Source organism: Lichenostomus cassidix, unplaced genomic scaffold (genome assembly GCF_008360975.1).
Source record: "Lichenostomus cassidix isolate B80296 unplaced genomic scaffold, HeHo_3.0 HiC_scaffold_45, whole genome shotgun sequence".
Taxonomy (NCBI): domain Eukaryota; kingdom Metazoa; phylum Chordata; class Aves; order Passeriformes; family Meliphagidae; genus Lichenostomus; species Lichenostomus cassidix.
Window position 1 is genome coordinate 496,057 of NW_028147789.1, and position 27,267 is coordinate 523,323.

Consider the following 27,267-nt stretch of genomic DNA (forward strand, 5'->3'; position numbering starts at 1 on the left):
ACCTGAGGCAGGACACCGCCGACAGCTCGGGCTGGTGTCTCCTGAGGAGAAGAGGGATGGGGCGGTACAGGGGGACGGGGGCTGTTCCCTGCTGGAGCAGGAAAAGTCAGTTTTGTGCTGGAACAGAGAAGTTTTGTCACTGGAAATCAGTGTGATGTGTGGAGGGTTTTACACCAGGTTTGCACCTGAGTTGATGCTAAAGAAATACATAAAGTCCCAATGTACACCTAAGGTTTGCACAGCAGACTTTAGGCTGGCAGCTGAGGGAGCATTAATTAAGTGGCCTTTCCAACCCAAAACCCTGATGATAAATGTTGCTATTTCTGCTCTCATTCGTTATTATAGCGTAACAACATATTTGATGAGATTTTGAAATTGCAGCTCCGAATTGTGGCCAGATTAAGTCAAGTAAGTGGTTGATGTGCATTTATAATTGTGGAGGTCATGATCAGTGCAGCTGCTTCTGATAAACCAAAAAAACTCTTTCAAGATACTTCGTAAGGAAAATATTTTTTCTTTTTCACTCTTCACTTCAAAGCCTCCTCCAGGATGTACATCAAACAGATCATTTAGTTTGTCTTTTCACAATAACAGAGAACTTCCCCTTTAGTCAGCCTGAATTGTATAATTTTCATCTGTGTTAAGGAATTTCATTTTGTCTCTGCTGTAAATAAGAGATTTCTATGCAGCAGGGCTGATAAAGAACAAACCCGAATTAGAAAGAGTGGTATTTGTTTGAGCTCCCATTACTCATCACACACTTTAAACAAACCATACCATCAAGACCAAAGCTAATATGGCTCCTTGTTAAATATTTCTGGTGGGTTACACATCCTTGTGTGAAGAAGGAATTAGGATTTAAAGCTGCTATTTATGCTTATATAAGCATTGTGCATGAACATTGCATATTCAAACTGCAAAACAAATATAACCTGTGAAGCACGGAATTGACTCCACAACTCAGATAGTTATGAAGTAGGTATGTGTTTATTCCAACTGGGGTGCATGGGGGGTAGCCTCTCCAAAGACATGCACACCCTCAGCGGCACTTCACTAAGTTTATATTAGGTTACAGATTACATATGCATAAAGTCAGACAAAGCCCCTATACATATTCATTGCCTATCCCCGCTTCATATTATAATGAGTTCAAAGTTCATTTAAATATGCTCGCGCAAGCGCAGTGTCTTCAAATTAATTGTGGGGAAGGGTCCCGATGATTAATTATGACAGATTCCCTCCTCTTCATCACGATGAAGTGTTCACCCTGTTCCCTTGCGCATGCTCCCTTGGTCCTTGGTCCAAGTCCAAGCCTGAGAACCGACTCGTACCAGTCCTGGGGTCCAAGGGCAGGATGCTTGGTTACACTTGGTGGTTTCTCTCAATTACTTGGCTCTCCTCTCTTATCCTCCCCGATACCAGGTAGGCACAAATTTATCAAGAAAATAATAAATGGATCGCAGCTGGCATATCTTAGTAAATCATTATCCAATCTCTGGCTCTCTGAATCAGTTTAAAAATATTATTATTACTATTATCCAGCTTCTAGCTCTTTTACATTAGTAATTTCTATTTTACCCTAAATCAGTCCCCCCTTTTCTATAAGATTAGTAAATTCTTTTACTAGTAAATGGCATCTTCTTCTAGCAAGCTTCTGTGATAAGTATCTCTCAATGCCTTACCATGTACATTTGATAATGTAGTTAAAATGGATAGCCTCTTTAACATCCTACAATTCGAAACAAATAGCAAAACAGATAACACAAGACTAACACCTACCAAAATTAGTAAAACAATTATGGGGTGACATAATGTATTAAGGATACCAGTTGCAGTAGGTGACCATCTAAAAAGCACATCCCACTAGTGGTGATCCGCATCCTGTCTGGCTCTTTGCAAGACTCTGTTTATTTCCTCTGTATCATGGTGAATGGTTATTAAAATTTTCCTTCCACTTTTTTGAATTTAAGTCATGATACATTGTGTAATTGGATTTTATCAACTGATGAGATACAACTGGTGCCAAATACAAAAAGTCACACCCAATGATCTTCACAAAATTACAAATACAAAAATTAGAGCGATTCTTAACATATGGGGTGTGAAGCTCCCAGTCTATGCTCAAATGATGGCTAACTTGTTGTACCACCTTTGAAATGAAATGTGGTCCTCTATCTGAGGACATCGTGGCTGGAACTCCGAAGCGTGGTATTATTTAACAATACCTTGATTACCTCCCGAGCTTTGACAATTCTAGTGGGAAAGGCTTCTGGCCATCCTGAAAAGATATCTGTTAATACCAACAAGTACTGATACCCCCCTTTTCTTGGGAGTTCCGAGAAATCAATTTGCCACTGCTGTCTAGGCCCATTCCCTTTCCCAATTTGGCCCAATTTTGGTTTGGGGATATTTTTAGGGCTAGTCTGGAGGCAAAGGTCACACTGTCAGGTTACTTGTGTGATGGTAGCATATAAATTTCTCGCAATAATTCTTTCCATTAAGTAATTGTGTAGGGCATCTATTCCCCAATGTGTCTTTTGGTGTTCTGTTCTTACTAGTGCCCACACTAAATGAGAGGGAATGACCAACCTCCCCTGTGCAGTAATAGCCCAACCCTCTTCATTGTATGACCCACTCTGATCTTTGATTAGTTTTTTGTCCTCTTTGTTATAGGTTGGCTTACCTTCTAGGGAGATTTGGCCATCTGGAATTAGAGCCCCTTCAGTTGTCACCTCAACTTTCACTGCTTCTTTTGCCTCTCTGTCCGCCAGGTCATTTCCTTCCTCCAATTCTGAGCTCACTTTCTAGTGTGCCTTAATGTGCATGATTGCTACTTTCTCAGGTAGCTGGACTGCTTCCAACAGCTGGGTTATCTCTTGTGCGTGTTTGATGTTTTTTCCTTGTGAGTTCAACAGTCCTCTTCCAAATGGCTCCGTGTGCATGCACAACTCCACATGCATACTTGTATATGTCTGTATAAATGTTTATCTTTTTCCCTTTGGCTATTTCCAAAGCACGGGTCAAAGCAATTATTTCAGCTTTCTGGGCAGAAGTGTTTATTGGTAGGGGTCCAGATTCTATTACCTTTTTGCTGGTGGTGACTGCATACCCTGCATGTCGCTTTCCACTGATGACGTAGCTGCTCCCATTGGTAAACCAGGTCTCTGCATCATCCAAAGGTGTATCCTTCAGATCTGGACGGCTGGAGTATGTGGCCTCAATAGTTTCCAGGCAGTTGTGGTGCACCTGCTCCCCGTTGTTTCCGCTAAGGAAAGAAGCTGGGTTGACAATGTTAGTGACCACTATTTCCACATCGTCCTGCTCCACCATGATGGCTTGGTATTTCAGGAACCTCTGTGGGGAAAGCCAGTGTCTGCCTTTCACTTCCAGCACTGCAGACACTGTATGGGACACTAACACAGTCATTTTCTGGCCCAAGGTGAACTTGCGTGCCTCTTGGATGTTTAGCACGACTGCTGCTACAGCCCTGAGGCATCCTGGCCATCCTTTGGCTGCTGCATCTAGTTGCTTAGACAGATAAGCAACTGCCCATCGATATGGGCCCAGGTCTTGTGCTAGTATTCCCAGGGCAATCCCCTGCTTCTCCTGAGAAAACAGAAAAAATGGTTTACTCACATCTGGAAGTCCCAGAGCTGGAGCTGACATCAGGGCATTCTTCAGTTGTTTGAAGGCCCTCGTGGCCTCTTTTGTCCACTGAAGATCTCTGCTTTCCTTTTTGATGAGCTCATACAAAGGTTTTACAAGGACCCCATAACTAAGGATCCAAAGCCTGCACCATCCCATCATCCCCAGGAAAGTCCTTAGTTCCTTTACAGTTCGGGGTTTTGGGGTTTGGCAAATGGCCTCTTTCCGGTCTTGTCCCAAAGTTCGCTGCCCAGCACTGATTTCATAGCCCAAATAAATTACTTTTGGTTTTACTACTTGAGCTTTTTTCTTGGACACCCTGTACCCTTGGAGCCCCAAGAAATTTAGTAAACTTACTGTCCAGAGTACACAGGCTTCTTCTGTCCGGGTAGCTATTAAGATGTCATCGACGTATTGCAATAGCTTCCCTTCTTCAAAGGGGGCTTCCCAGGATTCCAGGTCTTTTGATAGTTGATCCCCGAATAGGGTGGGACTGTTCTTAAATCCTTGAGGCAACACCGTCCAAGTGAGCTGAGTTTTGCGTCCGCTTTTGGGATTTTCCCACTCGAACGCGAATATTTTCTGGCTGGCCTCGTGGAGAGGGAGGCAAAAGAAGGCATCTTTCAAATCTAAAACAGTAAACCAGGTTAGTTCAGGTGTTAACTCAGTTAGTAGCGTGTAGGGATTTGACACTACAGGATAGAGGTCCTCAGTTATTTTGTTTACTGCCCTTAAATCCTGTACCACCTGATATGACCCATCAGGTTTGCGGACTGGTAAAATGGGTGTGTTAAAATCAGATTTGCACTCTCTCAATAGTCCTAGCTGTAAAAAGTTTTCAATCACTGGGCTAATCCCTTCCTTGTCTTCTTTCTTAAGGGGGTATTGTTTAACCCTGACTGGTTGTTTCCCTTCCTTCAACTTAATTTGTACCAGAGGTGCATTTTTAGCTCTTCCAGGTACGTTTGTTGCCCATACCCCAGGGAATACTTGATTCATAATTTCCTCACTAATTTCTCCCTCAGCCTCTGTGGTTGTTAGCATTAAACTTAGTATTTCAACATATTGTTGATCATTTACCTCCAGAGTAATTTCTCCATCTTCAAATGAAATGGTTACTTGTAACTGTTCCAATAGATCTCTCCCCAAAAGGGCTTTTGGAGATCTGGGCATGTACAAAAACTTGTGAATACCCCATTGCTTTCCCAGTTTATACTTTAGAGGTTTGCAAAAATATGCTTTTTCAGACTGACCAGTTGCCCCTTGAACCATGATATAATCATCCCCCACCGGCATTAAAGCTTTATTTAAAACCGAGTATGTTGCCCCCGTGTCCACCAAAAATTCTATTCCTTTTTCTTTTTTCCCTAGCTTCATTATAACCAGTGGATCTGCTAGGGTGGAGTCCTCCGGTCTTCTTCAGTCTTCTTTCATGTGTGCAATGATTCCTTCTCGGCCTCCTCTTCTTTGCTGGTTGTTCTATTTTCTTTATTTTTTAAAAAAACATTAATTATAATAGTGTGTTATATAATGGGGAGGCCATCTAATTCTGTCATTTAGCCTGTACAAAGGCCACTACTAAATTAAAATTTGATAAGGGTTCTTTTATCTTCTGTACCTCCACTCCCTGCAATTTCCTTCCAATGTGCTAAAACACAGTCAAGTGGAGTTGTTTTAGGAACCTCTTTGCTTTGCCCAGTTCCCATTTTATCTATTTCCTTCTCTTGGTTTTATCCCTCTTCCAGGCAAACCTCTTTTCACACTGCCTTACTGTTTTTTTGTTTTTTCTTCTTTTTCTCTTTTTTTTTTTTTTGCTTTTTTCTCTTTTATTTTTTCCAAATTTTTTTTTTTCTCTTGCACTACTAGGTTTCAGAAACTAAATGACTCTTTCCTCACACTAAGGCAATAACAGCTGCTTCTGACCACTCTGTCACAGCACTCACACAATGCCTAAACCTTACAGTGATTATTTTTACACTCAAAACAGAAAGGTATTTTCGGCATCAGACAAGCATCTCATTTATTTCACTCAAAGCCAAGCTGGTATGAGAGAGAGGAAGAAAAATAAATCAAGATTAATTAGTGAGAGGGAGGAAGGGGAAAGAAAAGGAAAAGAAATAAAGGCAACCACTCTTTATATGGTCCTGTTCACTAAGTAAATTAACTCAATATTCTACAATTCCGCTGCTAAAAGAACTTGATAATTTTGTCCACACAAAACTTTTATAATGCACCACCTTATTCTCTTTACAACCTGCGCCGTTACCCTCTGACAGGTCAGTAACAGATGGTATCTCTTAACTCTGCAAGCTTGCAAACCCACTAATCAAACTGTGGCACAGCTATGTTCTTTTGATGTAGTCACCGAGAAAAAAATGTCTCTAGCTGGCCATGGTAAAAAGTTTCCCTTTATTCAATTACCACCACAATTTCAAACAACTGCATACACTCACTCACCCTAACACAACAATAAACACGTAATACAACACAAAAAGCGCTTCTACGACCACAACAGCAAAGTACAACAAAAATTCCAAAAAACCCACACTCATACACCAAAGCTAATAAACCACAACCATACCCAAATATTCACTTCTATTGGACCACACTTCAAACTTAATCAATCAACTTCTCATTTGCTCGTGCAGACTAATCTGCACCCACACACATACACAACACCGGTGTTAACAATACTTCAAACTAGTTCTCTTTCAAACTAGTTTCCTTAGGGATCCACTCGATCCACCACCAGGATCACTCGCGGCCGCTCTATCGGACAGCGAATCCCCCCCTGCCAGCTAAGGACGACGAATTACTTCGCCGGTCTCCCTTAGCCAGCCCTAACCAGTCGCTTGCAAGCTCGCCACTCAGGGACGACGCTGCGCACAGGACGTCTCTCTGTGTCTTACCAGCAGCCCTCTAGCCACGCGTATACGCCTTACAGGCTTCTCTATACCCAAAACACATACTGTTTCTCCGCTGTAGCAGGTGGTCGTTGTTTGCCCCCGCAGTGAGTGGCCGAGGAGCGGAGGTCCTCCAGGAAAATCCCGGGGCGTGCCTAGGATGTCAGCCCCTCAGTCGATCCTGCAGCCAGGCAAATCCTGTCCACCTGGGGTACCAAATGAAGCACGGAATTGACTCCACAACTCAGATAGTTATGAAGTAGGTATGTGTTTATTCCAGCTGGGGTGCATGGGGGTAGCCCCTCCAAAGACATGCACACCCTCAGCGGCACTTCACTAAGTTTATATTAGGTTACAGATTACATATGCATAAAGTCAGACAAAGCCCCTATACATATTCATTACCTATCCCCACTTTGTATTATAATGAGTTCAAAGTTCATTTAAATATGCCCGCGCAAGCGCAGTGTCTTCAGATTAATTGTGGGGAAGGGTCCCGATGATTAATTATGACAGATTCCCTCCTCTTCATCACGATGAAGTGTTCACCCTGTTCCCTTGCGCATGCTCCCTTGGTCCTTGGTCCAAGTCCAAGCCTGAGAACTGACTCGTACCAGTCCTGGGGTCCAAGGGCAGGATGCTTGGTTACACTTGGTGGTTTCTCTCAATTACTTGGCTCTCCTCTCTTATCCTCCCCGGTACCAAGTAGGCACATATTCATTAAGAAAATAATAAATGAATCGCAGCTGGCGTGTCTTAGTAAATCATTATCCAATCTCTGGCCCTCTAAATCAGTTAAAAAATATTATTATTACTATTATCCAGCTTCTAGCTCTTTTACATTAGTAATTTCTATTTTACCCTAAATCACCTGTATGGTGTAGAACTGCAATAACACAAAGCCACTTCTCCCTTCAGGTTCACAAGCAGGTTAAGCAATTCTGTGCTTGCAAATCATCTCTTCTGGCATCTGTTGTGGCACTGAACCAGGGAAAGTCACACATAAATACTGTAGGACCGTGAAAATGTCTCCAAACACAAATCTGTCTCTAGGGGAAACAACTTCCAATAATGTAGTGGGCTACCCAGGTTTCTTGTGTTCTCTTTGTCATTATGGGCTTGGAATTGTTATAGATTGAGACTCACAGAACCGATACAGAGTCAAGCCAATTAAGAATTTATAATTTATTAGCAAGTGATAGCAAGGGCGGCCGGGCTCTGCTAGCAGTGCGCAGCGCCCCCACCTCCACCCCCCCCACCCCCCGATCTCACAGTCTTTTTATAGGCCTTATCTTCTGGGTTACGTGTACTCTGTGCTTCTCTGTCGCTGAAGGCTGCTTTTGTTCTTCTGCTGAGACAGTATATCTTGCGGAGTGGCAAGGTTACAGATTAGTCTGTATTCCCTTCCTGCCAGCAACTTTTTCCCACTGAAAACAACTTTCTCTTTGCTTTAAGCAGTGTTAGCAAGATTTGCAATTTCCTTTTTGTTCAAGAGGCGTTAGCAAGATTTGATTAACAAAACAGTATCTCTTCTATTACAGGAATTAACAGACTCACAGAGGGGATAATGTTGCAAAGGATCTTAAAGGCCTTCTAAAGAGGTCTCCTTACAAGACCTTCTTAAAAACCCCACTGCCATGGTCAGGGACACTTTCAACTAGACCAGTTGATGCCACCCCCCTCAGCCTGTGACCAGCTGGCTCAGACCACTGCAAACACCCAAGGACACCTTTATCTCTGTTTTACAAGGTGAGATTTCCATGCTCATATTCACAGATGGCTCCAGTCTCCTGCAGAGGATTGCTGGCTTTGTCACTCTTATCTCCACAAGGCAGCAGAGGGCCAGGTTTGGATGGCTCTCCCAGCTCCCAAGGGGAGGTCCCAGGGACCTGCTACTGCCTTTCCTCCTTCCACTTGCCCTTCCAGGCTCAGTGATTTCCTGCCACTTCCTCCACATCTGTCTGAGACAACCAGAAGAGAGAAGGGGCTGTGGATGCAGCTTCTGGCAAAGAGCTGGGAACTCTTAGCTGAGTCTTGTATTCTCCTGCCACTAAGCTGTCAGGCTGCCTCCACAAAACTCCTCCTGCTTGGAAAGGGGCTGGTGTGAGCAGCAGGAATTGATGCTGGCTGGAACATTTGCACAAAAGAAGCATTTGCTGGAAGGCCACCAGCTGCCCTTTGTCAGCAGCCCAAGGTGGGAAGCTCCCCTCTGCCCGCCATCCCTGCGCAAGGCCAGCCTGGCCTTGTCCACCACCAAGAACATCTTTCAGCATTGGCTTTGGGGCTGGCCTTGTCCCTCACTCTGGAGAAGCAGGTGGCTGCCAGAACTCACATATCCACAGCTCCTGGCTGGGTTAGCATGTCTTACCCCAGACAGCCCTGGAGACAGCAAGACACAGAGGCTCAATCTGCAAGAAAAGGGGATTTGGTTCCAACTTTCCCCTTGGACCAGCATGCAACAAGCCCACCTGGGCCTCCTTCAGCTCTCTGTGTGGGCTGCCAGTTAGCTTCTGTTGGGAATGTAAAGCTTTTACTCTACTTTGCAAAGCAAATAATGGTGCAAATCCAGCTACACCAAAGCAGAAATTTCATTCTAAACACTACAGTGCAACATGACAGAGACACTTTGTATTTGGCCATACAAGAGAGGATTTAGAAAGCTGAAGCACAGTCACTTCAGTCATTGCAGTTTAGTCAAGAAGACATCAACATTATGAAGTGCCGACTAAAAAGAGTAGATTTTTCAAGTGTTATGTGACTTAAAAAACATCACAAACACAAGACACTGAGTCAGATTTGTTACGCAGCCAAAAAAAGGAGGTTTTCTCTATGTGTGTTTTTTGGATTTTAAATTGCTTCTTATTTTTGGAGCAGACCTGTTAAGACATAAATCCCAAGTGACCAGAATAGGACACAGAAAAAAATATAAGCAATAAGAACCTAATTCAAAATCTTTGAAGTGCCTGTGTTTGACAAACTCTAGGCTAAAATTTCTTCTGCTGTTGTCTCCAAGGAGCCCTCAAGGCTCAATGATGTTATCTTAACTCAGGGTTTTCATTGGTACTGACCTGTATCCTGCAAGAATATTCATAAGTGTTGACTTCCCAGCTCCTGAAGGACCCATAATTGCAACGAGTTCCCCACTGCTGAACTTGCCTGAAATTCCTTTCAAAAGGGTCTTATAACCTGGAAAAAGGAAGAAAAGCTCACTGAACCCTTAGTTCATCTAAGGGAGCAATGAAAGTTCATTTCCACTGAACATTGATGTCAGACAGGGGTTCTTTTAAGGAGGAAGATTTCAAAGGGCACCCCATGACTTTTCTTTTGAATCAAGGAAATTTTTTTTTAATTTTTCTGTTCAGAGAGGAGGTGATAGAAGCATTCCCCGAGTGACTTTGATGCTGAATGTCTCCTTAGGAGGTCTGGGCATGTAGAAGAATAAGCCCCTTGGGGGCTGACCCTGTTGGGACAACCTGCTCCTCACCCCAACCTCACCATGGCTGACATTGCCCACCTGGCACTGACATCCCTGTTCCCTGCATCACAAACTTGTCCCCTGAGCTCTGCAGGTGGCTGTCCCAGCCCATTGCTCCATGTCCCACCTGCTCTCCTCAGGGCTCTGCCTGCACACAGACCCAGGAGAAGTTTTCCTGTTTGTAAGGGAAGAATGGAAAAGCCTGAGCAGGTTTCCTACACAACAAACCCCACTCGGGAACCACATGTTCAGTACAGGCTGCCTCTGATGATGTCAACTTTCTACAAGGGACAATGTGACCAAAAGAATTCTCTGTAAGCAGAATTCTCTGTATCTTGAAGCAGAATTCTCTGTCCCTGTCCTTTCCCTTGATCTCAGCTGCAGATGGAAGTTGATGGTGCCATTCTCACCTTTAACCTGTCTTTTGAATACAAACAGATGTACCCAGCTGTGTTAAGCAGGTGTTGCTCAATGTTTATGCAAAGCTTTTGTGTTCCCAATGGAATCACAGAGATCATTGTGACACTTTGGGGCCACATGGAACCACAGAGATCAAGTTGACACTGCAGGGCCTCACAGATGAAGGGAGACCATTGTGACTCTGTGGCACCTCATGGAACCAAGGGATCATTGTGACACAGTGGGGCCTCCAGGAGTGCATTGTGACACTACAGAACCTCATGGAATGAAGGGGACACTGTGACACTGTGGGGCCTTGTTGGAACTCAGGAGGCCATTGCTGACAGAACGGAAGCTCATGGAATGGGGAGAGCCAGGCCCAAGGGACATGGCTGCAATGGTGATGGCTGTGAGGTCACTGCCACTGCAGCAGCCTGCTTGGCCCTCAGCTGACATTCTGGCCACGAGTGTTGTGAGGTCACCCAGCACATCAGAGAACCAACACAACAGGAATTCCATCCTTGGGGAGGAGAGTGGTTTCACTATGTCAGGTTGCACAAAACTCCTGTCCTGGGACAATTCCTGGGATGGGGCAGCAACTTCAATGGAAAAACACTTGCAGATTTGTGCCAGTCTCATGGTAAAAAGTTCCTTCCTTATAAAAAATGCAAATCCACTCTCATTTAATTTAAAGATATTGACCCTTCTTCTGTCACTGCATTCATTTGGGAAAAAATAACACTCCATTTTCCTTGCATTTTGACCAGTATTTTTCCTTTTTCAAAAACCTTGGAGAAGACAAAAAAATCTCCCAAGATGGGGTTTGGAGGCCTCATCACATAAGCAGGCTGTGCAGTCACAGAGTGAGCTGTGTAACATCGAGTGACTGTATGACACCACAGAATGGGCTGTGTGACATCACTGACTGGCTTGTGACACCACAGAGTAGGCTGTTACATCCCAGAGGAGGGTGTGATATGTGAAACCATAGAGTGGTCTGTGGCATGACTGGTTGGTTGTGTGACATCAAACAGCAGGCTGTGACATCATAGTGTGGCTGTATGACCTCACACAGCAGGCTGTGAGGTCGTAGAGTGGACTTGTGACACTACAGGGTGGTTATGTGACATCACAAAGTGGGCTGTGAAATCAGGGAATGGCTGTGTGACATCATAGAGCAGGCTGTGACATCATTGAATGGGCTGTGACACCACAGGGCAGATTTATGTGACCATAGCAAAGGCTGTGTGACATCACAGGGTGGCTGTGTGACATCACAGGGTGGCTGTGTGACATCACTGGGGAGGTCACCCTGCCCCAGCCCCTCCTCACAGTTCCCCCAGACAAGTCCAATGCTGCTCGTGCACAGCAGGGTCCCCTGTCCCCCCAGGTCCCCCCTGCCCCCCAGTGCCACAGCCTCCCCCAGAGGATGTTCCATCAGATCGACCCCAGAGCCTGACACGGGGACAGGGGGGACAGGGCCCTGGGGGGTGGGGCATGGGGACAGGGAGCCCCTAGCAGTGTCCCCGTGTCCCCCAGGGTGAGAGCCTGGCCCAGGGCTCCTTCACCCTCTTATGAATGAGCGCTTGAGAGCACTTATAAAATCCCCAGGAAGGGATTTCAAAAACTAGATTTAATATTAAGCAACAGCAAAATAAAGTTCCTTGGCAAGAGTCACTTTGCTCCTGACTGGACAGTTCAGGCACACCAGGGGGAAAAAGCAACAACAAAAGCAAGCAAATCCAGGCAATCAAACCAGAAATGAACTGAGGACTGTCCCTGTTTGTGTCCGTGTGTGTGTGTGTGTGTGTGTGTGTGTGTGTGTGTGTGTGTTTAGGTGTATGTGACAAAAGGACAGTGAGGAAAAGGATAAAAGGAATAAGGCCTAATAGTTTAACAACCCTCAAACTTACCAGGACTTAACTTCTACATGAACCTTAACTTATACCTTAAACTCAACAACTTAGCAAAAGAACAACCCTCAGCAGCATTTCACTTAGCTCATACCTTATGACTGAACCTTACTTACAGGCCTAACTCACTCAGATATCCAAGGCACTTCAACACCTCCCAGAGCAGCATTTCTCCCCCATTTCCAGAGCACAGGCACACGTGTGTGCACACAGACAGAAAGAGGCAGTGCCAGGGAGCTGTCAGAAATTCCCCTGGAGGCCAGGGAAATGCTCACTGCGGATGCTTTTGCATCTCCCCAGCAGGCGAAGGGTTGAGCCTGGAGCAGTGGGGGGATCGGCCCAGGGTCCCTCGTTGTTCGGGGATGCCCCGAGTGCAGCAAACGGGAGAGTTCCCGGCTCGGAGAGGCCCCACTCAGAGGGAGCTCACTGCTCCAGGAGAGCTCCAAGAGGCTCATTTTGGAGCCCTGTTCATAAGGCCCCAAGAGATGGGCTTTAGTCACAGCAATGTTTCATCCTGGCTGCACTTCACATCAACAGCTTTCTTTGACAGTATGAGAACAGGGATGTTGTGCCATTGAGGGAAGGAAAACAGTTCCCAAGGCTGCTCCTAAAGAAAGCAGGAGCTGGTTGGACAGCAGCAGTGCCTGGGAGCAGACAGTGTTTGTGATCAGCTGCAGAGGAGCTGAGCCCAGGGGCTGTTGGCCAAGGCTGAGGCCTAATGAGCATTTCTCAGATCGCAGGGCAGCCTGAGAAGGGGAGGGAGGAATGCACCACCCCAGGGCCCCATGGAACGAAGGAGACCATTGTGACACTACTGAGCCTTATGGAATCATGGAGACCACAGTGACATTGCAGGACCCCATGGAACCAAGGGGACCATAGTGACTGTGTGTGGCTCCATGGAACCAAGGGACCATTGTGACACTGCAGGGCCCCATAAAACCAAGGGAACATGGCACAGCTCTGGCTGGTTTAGTCTCCCGGGGGCCACCTGACTGCTCCAGCCGACCTTGCCATGTTGAGAGTCACTTCTCATCTGCCACTGAAACACTGAGGCTCTCTGCTTTCCTTCCTCTGGAAAAGAACTGTCCTTCTCCTCCAGGCACCCATGGCCAGAATTGTGATTTCACCACCACATTTCCTTCCACTCAGAGATTGTTCACATAGGAATATTGCCTTGTACTCAGAGTCCACAAACAACTGTAATTTCTTTTGGAGGTCTCATTGAGAGAGTTGTCTGGGGCCTTACACCTGCACTCACCATTCCACAGCCCACATCCCACTGCTCCCAGAAGAGCCACAAGCATCCTGTAAGGCCACAGACCCCCATTCCCGGGCCATGGGAGTCAGGGCTTGGCTGTCCTGCTTGGCACAGCCCAGGCAGCGCTTTCACAGCCACATTCTTCCGCAGTTCATTTCCCACCTGGACCCAGTGGTGCCTTTGCGTTCTGCTTCCCCAGCCCCAGGGATTCTCTCCTTGTCTGCTCATTCCTCCCACAGTCTCTTGGCAGGGATGGCCTCAGTGGGGACTGCTGACATCCTCAGCAACTTGGAGGTTGCTGCTGAATTTTACTTCTCCAGAGGCCTGTTCAGACTTCAGATCTTCAGGAATTCAGTGCTCGAGGGCTCATTAACATTCAACATACCTCAACAAGGCAAGCCTCTGGCAATAATTTGATGTAAGTTTTCCAACCTTCTGTAATCAATTAGGCAGATTTCAAAAGACTATTAAACATACATATATTTTTAAAAACAGAGGGAAAAGAATTTTTAGGTCCTGTTTAGGTTTTTTTTCCTGTTAGTACATTAATATGCGCAATTTCCAATTGATATTGAATCCAAGTATCTCCTAATACAGTCTGAATAGATAAGAAATTCCTTGCCTGCTCCTGGCCTTGCTGTCACCCCTGGCAGCAGCTCCGTGGCCCCTTTGTGCCCCGCTGCCCCAGCCATAGTGCCACAGACCCCCTGTGGAGCCCAGCCCAGGCCAGGAGCATTCCAGGTGGGAACAGCCCCTGTGCCGTGGTGCCCACAGCAGCCCCTGGGGCTCTGTGCCCCCATGGCCTCCCTGCTGGGCAGCCTCTCCAAGCTCCTGCACAGCCCGTGGCACCTGTGGCCCTTCCCAGCCAGCCCTGCCCCAGGCTCTGCTGGGCTTGGGGCCAGCAGAGAGGCCAGGGAGGGCTGACCATTGCTGGGAACAGGCCCTGAGCCCCGCAGCAAGATGGAGCTGGGGCACAGCCAAACTCACCCGCAAACCTGGGCTGAGCAGCCAGGGCTGGCAACGGCTGGGGACAGAGGCTGGGCTGACAAATGTCCTGGGCTCCCTCCCTGCTCTGTCCATGCCACCAAGAGCACAGAGCAGCCTCCTCTCTCAGCCATTTGCCTGTTTTCCAGCCCTTCCCCAGGCCCTGGCTCTGCCACACAAGCCCTGGCCTGAGTCCTTCCCCTGCACGCTCACACAGGCTGAGATGGACACTGATGGTTTTCTCTCCCAGCTTCTCTCAGCCCAGCCCAGCTCCCTCCAAGCTCTCCCAGCTGCCCTGAGCTCTCCGCAGCACTAAGGGCAAACATGGCAGTGCTGATAACCAGGGAGACCACGGCCAGGTGTGGGAGGCATGTGGGAAAGGCTTTGTGCTGTCCCTGCACAGAGGGGATCCTCAGCACAGCCCTGAAGATCTGCACATAGGAGAAAACAATCAACACAAAACAGCCAGAAGTTATACAAGCAGTAATGACCATGAGCCAAAGTTCCCTGAGGCTGGAGTATGAACAGGAGAGCTTGAGGATCTGGGGCACTTCACAGAAGAACTGGCCCAGGGTATTGCCCTGGCACAGGGGCAGGGAAAATGTATTGGCCACGTGCAGCAGAGCAGTGAGAAAGCCACTGGCCCAGGCAGCTGCTGCCATGTGGGCACAAGCTCTGCTGCCCAGGAGGGTCCCACATTGCAGGGGTTTGCAGATGGACACCGAGTGGTCATAGCAAATGATGGTGAGTAGATAATACCCTGCTGAAATGAAAAGAACCAAAAATAAATAGTTGGGCAGCACATCCCACATAGGAGATGTCCCTGGTGTCCCAGAGGGAATTGTGCATGGCTTTGGGGACAGTGGTGCAGATGGAACCAAGGTCAGTGAGGGTCAGGTTGAGCAGGAAGAAGAACATGGGGTGTGCAGGTGGTGGCTGCAGGCTACAGTGCTGATGATGAGGCTGTTGGCCAGGAGGGCAGCCAGGGAGATGCCCAGGAAGAGGCAGAAGTGCAAGAGCTGCAGCTGCCACGTGTCTGCGAATGCCGGGAGGAGGAACTGGCTGATGGACCTGCTGTTGGACATTTGCTGTGTCTGGCCATGGGGACCTGTTGATGGAGAAAAGGACAGTGACAAGTCAGGACAGGCTGCTTTGAGCCAAACCACTGCCATTCCCTGCAGACTGTCCCGCTGGGACTCATCCACCCTTGTTCCTTCTCTGGGAAAACCTTCATCCAGGTCCCTGCCTGAGCTCCACTTGTGCTGTCTGAGTGTGCCATGAGCAGCCAGGCCTGTGCGTGGGGCTCTCAAGGAGCCATCCCTGCCCTGCAGCCCTGGGTTTGTAGCCATGGGGCAGAGGGAAAAGGCTGAATATTCAGGATTTGTCAGGGGAATCCCTCCTAATGCAGAAAGGCTTGGTAGCATTTTCACTTGCAGTTCCACAGGATAGCAGGAGGGAGTTTTAAGGAATGTTTTCCTACTCACAAATCATTCCTGGTTCTCCAAGGTAAGAAATCCCCAGCATTTCTGCTGTACTCAGAGTTTGACACTGAGAGATGTGAGAGGCAAAGGGATTCTCTGGGCAAGGTGAGGGGCTGGATGGGCTTGTTCCCAACTGCCCTGGGTTTGCACCTTTGGCTGCAATCAGAGCACAATCACACTCCCCTGTCACCCTGGGAAGAAACCAGACCCTGCCGAGACCAGAGGGATTACTGAATGTCTCACCCTCTCCAAAGGGTCTCAGCAAGGTCTCAGCATCCCCTTCTGCCAAGGACACTCACAGTTCCCTTGGCAAACCCAACAGCATTTCCTCACTTGTGGCATCTCTGCACTTCCCCGTGGGACATTCAGGGAACTCTGAGAGGCTCTGGCACAGATTTTCACCCAGGAGGGAAGCTCAGAGCTTAAGGACACAACAAGGAGATCCCCAGGTGTGCTCATGATGGCATCTCAGGGAGGGAGGCTCAGCTCCTTCCCCTTTCCCATGGACTGCTTTGCCCACAGCCCCACAGGTCACAGGGAAGTTTGGACACCATGTTCCCATGGACACACTTGCCTGGGAGGAATCGCAAGGGCAGTACCTGCCTCAGCTGCTGCAAACCTCAGAGCCTCCCTGAGAACACCAGATAACAGTGACAGTATCAGAGGAGTGCAGAAACAAGAGAAGATATTGTGGTGCTGTGCCTGAGAGGGCAGGGCAGGGACAGCCTGGCACTCAGGACAGTGTTCCCTGTCCCCAGCTGTGCACGGCACCCCTCACACACCAACAGTGCCCTCCTGCCCACAGCATTGCTCTGTTCAGCTCCCTCTCCTTCCCTCATCATCTCCCCGTGCCTGCACATTTTCCTCCTGAGAGGAGCCTTGTCCCTGTCAGTGCTCACAGAGCCCATCCCACCCTCTGTGCACTCGCCCAGCCCTACAGAAACCTGCCTGTGTGCAGGGCCCTGCCTGGGGGAGGCTCTGTGTGCAGGTGGGCAAGGGCAGCTCGCAAGAGCCTTGCTGGGCCCTGCAAAGGTACTGCTGGTGCTGTCCATAGGCTGAGCAGTGGCTGAAGGCCCTTGAGGAGGCTCCCAGCAGACACACTGAGCACCCAAAGGTACACACCAGGAGTTGCACTAAATGCTCAAATATTACTCCTTTTCTACTTCTCTCATTCCCCAACCTCCCCATCCTACTTCAAGTCGGAAATGGAAGCAGTCTCAGGAAAGCTCCTTATCTTCACAGTAATCCCTTGCTCACCTTCTTTGGGAAGTGTCCTCCAGAGCTGTCCCCAGCCTGACCTGGGGCTGGCAGCAGCCCTGACCCACACAGCACCTCTCAGCAGCAGTTGCCCTGCTCAGGGTCACTCCTTCCCCCAACAGCTTCTGGAAGAACATTGTCTAGTAGAGATTCTGGGCAAGACAGCCTTAGAGGCTCAGGGTGTTTTTCCTGCAGCTCCTTGTAGATCTCCTTTTCCTATGCTGCATCTCCTGCACCACAGAACTCTGCCAGCTGCAGCTTTGGAAATGTCAGCTCAAGGTCTGGATGTTCCCGAACAATTTGCTCGAGGTCCTTGGGGGGTGCATCACATCCATTCTTCTTGTCTTTCCCCTTTGCATGGAGCCAGTGGATCTGCTGGCCCCTGGTCAGGGCCTGGCAGAGAAGGTGGAACCTGGGTCCTGCTGCAGGAGCTGGAGGAGCTCCAGGACTTGCTCTGGCCGCTGGGGCAGCCACAACACAAGCCATTCCCAGCCAGGAGCCGAGGGCTCCATGTGGCTCTGCAGGACCTTGTCCCTGGGGCTCGTCTGGATCAGCGCGGGCAGCTGGGCTGCACTTGGCTTCCTTTGTGTCCCTGCTTCCCCTGGGACAGCAGCTGCCCAGCACCGAGGGGACAGCAATGGCACCGGGGCAGTTTGGGGTGAGGTTCAGTGTCTGCGCCTGGCATGAATCCCAAATCCTTCCCGAAGGAGCAGAGAGTGCTGACAGAGCACAGGATGCTCTGCTGAGCACAGAATGGACCAGGGGTGATGTGAGACAAAGCCGGGATGGGAGTCCAAAGTAACAGGAGGATGAGAAGCAGGAGGAGGAGCCAGCAGGCGAGGAGGAGGAAGGGCAGAGAAGGAGGAAGAGCAGGGGGAGGAGGAGGGATAAAGGAGGGAGGAGCAGGAGGAAGAGGAGGGATAGAGGAACGAGAAGTGAAGCAGGAGGAGATGCCACGTGTGTCTATTGTTTTTTGTGTCTGCAACCCTCGGCCCGGGAGCATAGCCCCGCCCAGGGCATCCCGCGAGTGAGCGGGCAGGGGGAGCTCGGCCCAAGTATCTTGGGCGGTGTGTGGGGTACTTTTTAGGAGGTTGGGGGATTTTTGGACCTTGTAGGACTCCAGCACTGAGCCCCAAATATTTGCATTTGTTGACCGGAGGGGTTTTTTTGGGGGGGAGAGGGGAAGGATGTCTGGATCATGCAGGACTCCAAATGTGAGTCGGAAATGCTCCTTGGAGGGATATTGGGGTGTCCCCTAGATGCGAGTTTTTTGGGTGGTCCCAGTGGCGTCTGCCGCGAAAGATGGGATGGGATGGGATGGGATGGGATGGGATGGGATGGGGCCCGAGAATGGTGGGATGTGGATTGGGGTGTGGGATGAAGTCTGGGGGAGGGGGATATGGCCGGGATGGGGCAGCCGAAGATTGGGGGTGATGAAGCCAGGGGCATCCCACTCCTTAGGAGCTTGCGGGGTATCCAACAGCTGTGAGGGAGTTTTGGGGTACCCGTGATCCTTCGGGAGTGGCGCTGGCAGCAGGGGGACACATGGCTCCAGCACCTCTGGACCCCACCTGCACCCACTTTGCCCCCAGTGCCCCCCAGGAGCAGAATTTTGGGAGGGGGGATGTGGGGGGCGCCCAGGCTGGGCCCCCCTTGCTGTCCCGGGAACTGGGGTCCGAGTGCAGAGGGAGCCCCGCGGGCATTGCCTGGCCCTGCCCAGGAACGGCTGATGCCACCTGCCCGCGCTGCGCACTGCTCCGGACTGGTGCTGCCAGTGCCGCGCGGGGTGGGGCCGCATTAAGGACCCCCCAGGGCAGAGCGCTTTGGGCCTCTTTGGGGCTCTGGGAACCTGGAAAACAAGTACTGGGCACGGCAAGAGCGTGTGGGGGCAGCAGGGGCTCTACTGATGGCACTGGTGGCACTGGGAGTTCCCTGGCCACAGGTGAGGAGCTCTGGGGTGAGCTGTGGGAGGAGCAGGGGGGTGGGGCTGGTACATGGGAAAGGGAAGAAGCAGGGCTAAAAGATGGGGCGAGACCCCCTCAAAGTGAGTGGGAGGGGAGTCGAATCCTGTAAAAATAAATTCTTAGCAAATACATCATAAGCCATCCTTGCTCTTCTTGTGCCGGCTATCCGCGTATTCGGCACCATGATTCAGAGTGAGCCCCTAAATCAGCATATAGCTCTCATCCAAAATCTATCCAAAAGCTCTCCACAAGAACCACTTCCACAAATGGGGGCTTTGCTGCACAGCCTGCCCCTCAAAACCCAACACTGGATCTCTTCCCTCTGGCTCACCTCTCCAAAGAAATCAGAGCAGCAGACTGCCTGCCAATGGCTTTTGGGCTTCCAAGATGCCAAGGCCAGCCTTTGCAGGGAGCTGCTGGAGCAGGGCGGCACGGCCCGGGCTCTTCGCCGGAGAGGGCTGCATGCCTGGACTCGCACAGGGGCCCAGTGTCACCCGGCACGGGCAGCTGCAGCACGGTGTGCAGGCCATCGGATCACCCCTGCCGCTTTCCCGCCCCAGGGCCCCCCTCGGGCCTGCAGCTCCCGGCCACCCAGCCACCCGCTCCTGCAGCCAAGGGCCAACTGGCAGCCTGGGGCCTGTGCAAGCCGATGGCCATTGTGACACGGCGGCGGGGCCGCCCGTGCGTTGGCACCCCGTGGCGGGCACCATGGAGACCCTGGTGTGTTGATGCTGTGGAACTCCGTTGGAAGCCAGTCAAAGCCAGGCTCCCCCTGTGACACCACGGCACCTCAGGGAAGGAAGCCTGGCGACCGACCGGGTGCTGACTTCAGCTAGGGAAGCTGACGCAAGCAGCCTCACTGGAACCACTGGCAAGCTACGGAAGCTAGAGGAACACTGACAAGTGCAACTGGTGAAAACCATCCCAGGCCTATGCTCAGGCCTTGCCTCTAGCCTTCTTGAAAATCCCCATACAACCGAGGCGGAGAGCCAACACAAGTCCTTGTGAAACATTCAGTGCACGGCGGGCCGTGCAGGTCAAATGGTGTCTATGACAAGAAAACTACCCAGCTGAGAAAGTTGCTTACCTTGCCGAGGTATCGAACAGCTTTGAAGTTCCGCTTTGCACAAGCTGCCGAGATATTGGTCCCGTTCTCCAGATGCACCTGCCCGTCTGGTCCAGGCCTGAGACTGAATCTCTGCCAAACGGAAAAAGAGGGACTTTAGAAACAAAGTCGAAAGGACCATTCCAGGTCCCCGTGAGCCTCGCCGAAGGCAAAGGTACGGACAGAGAAGCCGCCGTTCACAGCTCCACAGGGAAGAAAACCTCTGCTCCTGGAACAACTAGAAGACAAAAACCCATCCAAAACGAGATCACGCCACTTCCCTTGCTCTTTTCGTGCCTCTTATCCGCGCACTTCAGCACCAGCATTCAGATTGAGCCCCCAAATCTGCATCTAACTTTCATCCAAAATCTATCCAAAAGCTCTCCAAAAGAACCACTTGCACAAATGGGGCCTTTGCTGCACAGCCTGCTCCTCCCAGCTTCCCCTGTGCTCCACGTCGCCCCTCCCAACTCTGGCTGTCTTCCCGGAATGGCAGTAACTGTAGCAAAGGGACACCTTTCCCGTCCTGTTCCCCCCCTCTCCCCCAGTCGGGACATTTCTGGCTCACCTCTCCACAGAAATGGGAGCAGCAGACGGCCTGCCACTGGCTTTTGGGCCCCCAAGCTGCCCAAGCCGGCCTTTGCAGGGAGCTGCTGGAGCGCGGCAGCACGGCACGGGCTCTTCGCCGAAGAGGGCTGCCTGCCTTGGCTCGCACGGGGGCCCAGTGTCACCCGCCACGGGCAGCTGCAGCACGGTGTGCAGGCCATCGCATCATCCCTGCCGCTTTCCCGCCCCAGGGCCCGCCTCGGGCCTGCAGCTCCCGGCCACCCAGCCACCCGCTCCTGCAGCCAAGGGCCAACTGGCAGCCGGGGGCCCGTGCAAGCCGGGGGCCATTGTGACACGGCGGCGGGACCGCCCGTGCGTTGGCACCCCGTGGCGGGCACCATGGAGACCCCGGTGTGTTGACGCTGTGGAACTCCGTTGGAAGCCAGGCTCCCCCTGTGACACCACGGCACCTCAGGGAAGGAAGCCTGGCGACCGACCGGGTGCTGACTTCAGCTAGGGAAGCTGTCGCAAGCAGCGTCACTGGAACCACTGGCAAGCTACGGAAGCTAGTGGAACGCTGACAAGTGCAACTGGTGAAAACCATCCCAGGCCTATGCTCAGGCCTTGCCTCTAGCCTTCCTGAAAATCCCCATCCACCCGAGGCGGAGAGCCAACACAAGTCCTCGTGAAACATTCAGTGCACGGCGGGCCGTGCAGGTCAAATGGTGTCTATGACAAGAAAAGTGCCCAGCTGAGAAAGTTGCTTACCTTGCCGAGGTATCGAACAGCTTGCAAGTTCCGCTTTGCACAAGCTGCGGAGATATTCGTCCTGTCCTCCAGATGCACCTGCCTGCCTGGTCCAGGCCCGAGACTGAATCTCTGCCAAATGGAAAAAGAGGGACTTTAGAAACAAAGTCGAAAGGACCATTCCAGGTCCCCGTCAGCCTCGCCGAAGGCAAAGGTACGGACAGAGAAGCCGCCGTTCACAGCTCCACAGGGAAGAAAACCTCTGCTCCTGGAACAACTAGAAGACAAAAACCCATCCAAAACGAGCTCACGCCACTTCCCTCGCTCTTTTTGTGCCTCTTATCCGCGCACTTCGGCACCACCATTCAGATCGAGCCCCCGAATCTGCATCTAACTTTCATCCAAAATCTATCCAAAAGCTCTCCACAAGAACCACTTGCACAAATGGGGCCTTTGCTGCACAGCCTGCTCCTTCCAGCTTCCCCTGTGCTCCACGTCGCCCCTCCCAACTCTGGCTGTCTTCCCGGAATGGCAGTAACTGTAGCAAAGGGACACCTTTCCCGTCCTGTTCCCCCCCTCTCCCCCAGTGGGGACATTTCTGGCTCACCTCTCCCCAGAAATGGGAGCAGCAGACGGCCTGCCACTGGCTTTTGGGCCCCCAAGCTGCCCAAGCCGGCCTTTGCAGGGAGCTGCTGGAGCGCGGCGGCACGGCACGGGCTCTTCGCCGGAGAGGGCTGCCTGCCTTGGCTCGCACGGGGGCCCAGTGTCACCCACCACGGGCAGCTGCAGCACGGTGTGCAGGCCATCGCATCATCCCTGCCGCTTTCCCGCCCCAGGGCCCCCCTCGGGCCTGCAGCTCCCGGCCACCCAGCCACCCGCTCCTGCAGCCAAGGGCCAACTGGCAGCCGGGGGCCCGTGCAAGCCGGGGGCCATTGTGACACGGCGGCGGGGCCGCCCGTGCGTTGGCACCCCGTGGCGGGCACCATGGAGACCCCGGTGTGTTGACGCTGTGGAACTCCGTTGGAAGCCAGGCTCCCCCTGTGACACCACGGCACCTCAGGGAAGGAAGCCTGGCGAGCGACCGGGTGCTGACTTCAGCTAGGGAAGCTGACGCAAGCAGCGTCACTGGAACCACTGGCAAGCTACGGAAGCTAGTGGAACGCTGACAAGTGCAACTGGTGAAAACCATCCCAGGCCTATGCTCAGGCCTTGCCTCTAGCCTTCTTGAAAATCCCCATACAACCGAGGCGGAGAGCCAACACAAGTCCTTGTGAAACATTCAGTGCACGGCGGGCCGTGCAGGTCAAATGGTGTCTATGACAAGAAAAGTGCCCAGCTGAGAAAGTTGCTTACCTTGCCGAGGTATCGAACAGCTTGCAAGTTCCGCTTTGCACAAGCTGCGGAGATATTCGTCCCGTCCTCCAGATGCACCTGCCCGCCTGCTCCAGGCCCGAGACTGAATCTCTGCCAAACGGAAAAAGAGGGACTTTAGAAACAAAGTCGAAAGGACCATTCCAGGTCCCCGTGAGCCTCGCCGAAGGCAAAGGTACGGACAGAGAAGCCGCCGTTCACAGCTCCACGGGGAAGAAAACCTCTGCTCCTGGAACAACTAGAAGACAAAAACCCATCCAAAACGAGATCACGCCACTTCCCTCGCTCTTTTCGTGCCTCTTATCCGCGCACTTCGGCACCACCATTCAGATCGAGCCCCCAAATCTGCATCTAACTTTCATCCAAAATCTATCCAAAAGCTCTCCACAAGAACCACTTGCACAAATGGGGCCTTTGCTGCACAGCCTGCTCCTTCCAGCTTCCCCTGTGCTCCACGTCGCCCCTCCCAACTCTGGCTGTCTTCCCGGAATGGCAGTAACTGTAGCAAAGGGACACCTTTCCCGTCCTGTTCCCCCCCTCTCCCCCAGTGGGGACATTTCTGGCTCACCTCTCCACAGAAATGGGAGCAGCAGACGGCCTGCCACTGGCTTTTGGGCCCCCAAGCTGCCCAAGCCGGCCTTTGCAGGGAGCTGCTGGAGCGCGGCAGCACGGCACGGGCTCTTCGCCGGAGAGGGCTGCCTGCCTTGGCTCGCACGGGGGCCCAGTGTCACCCGCCACGGGCAGCTGCAGCACGGTGTGCAGGCCATCGGATCATCCCTGCCGCTTTCCCGCCCCAGGGCCCCCCTCGGGCCTGCAGCTCCCGGCCACCCAGCCACCCGCTCCTGCAGCCAAGGGCCAACTGGCAGCCGGGGGCCCGTGCAAGCCGGGGGCCATTGTGACACGGCGGCGGGGCCGCCCGTGCGTTGGCACCCCGTGGCGGGCACCATGGAGACCCCGGTGTGTTGACGCTGTGGAACTCCGTTGGCAGCCAGGCTCCCCCTGTGACACCACGGCACCTCAGGGAAGGAAGCCTGGCGACCGACCGGGTGATGACTTCAGCTAGGGAAGCTGACGCAAGCAGCGTCACTGGAACCACTGGCAAGCTACGGAAGCTAGTGGAACGCTGACAAGTGCAACTGGTGAAAACCATCCCAGGCCTATGCTCAGGCCTTGCCTCTAGCCTTCTTGAAAATCCCCATACAACCGAGGCGGAGAGCCAACACAAGTCCTTGTGAAACATTCAGTGCACGGCGGGCCGTGCAGGTCAAATGGTGTCTATGACAAGAAAAGTGCCCAGCTGAGAAAGTTGCTTACCTTGCCGAGGTATCGAACAGCTTGCAAGTTCCGCTTTGCACAAGCTGCGGAGATATTCGTCCCGTCCTCCAGATGCACCTGCCCGCCTGCTCCAGGCCCGAGACTGAATCTCTGCCAAACGGAAAAAGAGGGACTTTAGAAACAAAGTCAAAAGGACCATTCCAGGTCCCCGTGAGCCTCGCCGAAGGCAAAGGTACGGACAGAGAAGCCGCCGTTCACAGCTCCACGGGGAAGAAAACCTCTGCTCCTGGAACAACTAGAAGACAAAAACCCATCCAAAACGAGATCACGCCACTTCCCTCGCTCTTTTCGTGCCTCTTATCCGCGCACTTCGGCACCACCATTCAGATCGAGCCCCCGAATCTGCATCTAACTTTCATCCAAAATCTATCCAAAAGCTCTCCACAAGAACCACTTGCACAAATGGGGCCTTTGCTGCACAGCCTGCTCCTCCCAGCTCCCCCTCTGCTCCACGTCGCCCCTCCCAACTCTGGCTGTCTTCCCGGAATGGCAGTAACTGTAGCAAAGGGACACCTTTCCCGTCCTGTTCCCCCCCTCTCCCCCAGTTGGGACATTTCTGGCTCACCTCTCCACAGAAATGGGAGCAGCAGACGGCCTGCCACTGGCTTTTGGGCCCCCAAGCTGCCCAAGCCGGCCTTTGCAGGGAGCTGCTGGAGCGCGGCGGCACGGCACGGGCTCTTCGCCGGAGAGGGCTGCCTGCCTTGGCTCGCACGGGGGCCCAGTGTCACCCGCCACGGGCAGCTGCAGCACGGTGTGCAGGCCATCGGATCACCCCTGCCGCTTTCCCGCCCCAGGGCCCCCCTCGGGCCTGCAGCTCCCGGCCACCCAGCCACCCGCTCCTGCAGCCAAGGGCCAACTGGCAGCCTGGGGCCCGTGCAAGCCGGGGGCCATTGTGACACGGCGGCGGGGCCGCCCGTGCGTTGGCACCCCGTGGCGGGCACCATGGAGACCCTGGTGTGTTGACCCTGTGGAACTCCGTTGGCAGCCAGGCTCCCCCTGTGACACCACGGCACCTCAGGGAAGGAAGCCTGGCGACCGACCGGGTGCTGACTTCAGCTAGGGAAGCTGACGCAAGCAGCGTCACTGGAACCACTTGCAAGCTACGGAAGCTAGTGGAACGCTGACAAGTGCAACTGGTGAAAACCATCCCAGGCCTATGCTCAGGCCTTGCCTCTAGCCTTCTTGAAAATCCCCATACAACCGAGGCGGAGAGCCAACACAAGTCCTTGTGAAACATTCAGTGCACGGCGGGCCGTGCAGGTCAAATGGTGTCTATGACAAGAAAAGTGCCCAGCTGAGAAAGTTGCTTACCTTGCCGAGGTATCGAACAGCTTGCAAGTTCCGCTTTGCACAAGCTGCGGAGATATTCGTCCCGTCCTCCAGATGCACCTGCCCGCCTGCTCCAGGCCCGAGACTGAATCTCTGCCAAACGGAAAAAGAGGGACTTTAGAAACAAAGTCAAAAGGACCATTCCAGGTCCCCGTCAGCCTCGCCGAAGGCAAAGGTACGGACAGAGAAGCCGCCCTTCACAGCTCCACGGGGAAGAAAACCTCTGCTCCTGGAACAACTAGAAGACAAAAACCCATCCAAAACGAGATCACGCCACTTCCCTCGCTCTTTTCGTGCCTCTTATCCGCGCACTTCGGCACCACCATTCAGATCGAGCCCCCGAATCTGCATCTAACTTTCATCCAAAATCTATTGTCTTGGATTGATGATATGATAATCCTTTATCCCCTATCGTTGGCTTATATGCCCAAGAAAGAAAAAAAATGTGTAAAAATGTGTGGTCCTGTCTCTTTAACTGCACCCAGCCGCAGAGAGAAACGCGGGTTGTTTTGAAAACATTTTCTCCAAGCCTCGCTCCGGGGGAGGATTCGTCGCCCGGCAGAGACTGCGTGTTGGACGGGGGTCGGAGTGAGCTCTGTTCCCGTTTTTTTTCCATTCTTCTTCTTTTTTCTCGTTTGGACCCCTTCTCTTCGATCTGCGTTGCCACCCGGAGACCCAGGAGGGCCAGAGGACAGCAGAGCTCTCCAGGGAGCTCCACCCGGCCCCGGGTGGGGGGCGAGGAGGAGAGGGACTGCGTCTGAGAAAAGGACTTTTTAATCAGGTTGAATAACTGCCTTTCACCTTGTTTTTTTCCCCTTCCCCTGTGCCTTGTAGGGCACTCTGCGTGGTTTTGTTAAATAAATAGTTTTTTCTTCACTTCCATCTAAGAGGTTCTGTTGGGGGTGGGGGAGGGGGTGTCGGGGCCCTTCGCTCTCGGAGGAGAGAGTCTTATCATTAACCCGGGACATATTTGGCGCCCAACGTGGGGCCTTGATTACTTGTTCTACATCTTTTGTGGGGTTAGAGAAAGTGAAGAAAAAACCCTAATAATTGCATTCTGGTTTTAAACGCTTGGTATTGAATTACAGCCATCAGTAGTCACTATGCTGTTTGATGGGAGGTTGTTTGATGTAATACTGTCTGTTTGGCACATAGGTATGTTTCCCTACCAACAGGTAGGGGCAATCCTGTCCCTAATGTATAATTTCCACCAATCAGGGACACGACTCCGGCTTGTTATAGTAATGTGTGTGATACTGACGATCTGTAAGAAGGTATTGGAAACAGTTAAAGATGTACATGCTCTGTTAGTTTCCTCCTCTAGTTTTAGTAACCTGTTTTGGAGTTTTGTTAGTAATATTACCCAACCTGTTAGAGAAGTAGAGGGTGAAGCTTCCTGGCTCCTCACCCATCTCTTTCCCTTTAAATCTGGTATATCAGCTTGTGAGAATATTCAGTTTCCCCTGGATGTTAAAGAGACCATTAACTTGGTAGTACAGGTGCTTTACCTAGGAGTTTCCGTGTATATGATGTTCAGTGTTACCAGAATGAG

The 27,267-nt window shown here is 51.6% G+C and overlaps 1 protein-coding gene across 1 annotated transcript in view; it reads right to left on the bottom strand.

The window, feature by feature from the left end:
- The window catches only part of LOC146420853 (uncharacterized), a 116,614-nt gene extending 93,136 nt beyond the window's left edge, over positions 1–23,478 (bottom strand). Inside the window, exons 1-3 of the mRNA XM_085047975.1 lie at positions 23,034–23,478; positions 21,702–21,812; positions 20,370–20,480 (exon numbers count right to left, since the gene is read on the bottom strand). Coding sequence (XP_084904101.1) covers positions 20,370–20,480; positions 21,702–21,812; positions 23,034–23,193 — 382 coding nt within the window. The 5' untranslated portion in view covers positions 23,194–23,478. The remainder of the gene's footprint in view (positions 1–20,369; positions 20,481–21,701; positions 21,813–23,033) is intronic.
- Between the last annotated feature and the right edge of the window lie 3,789 nt (positions 23,479–27,267).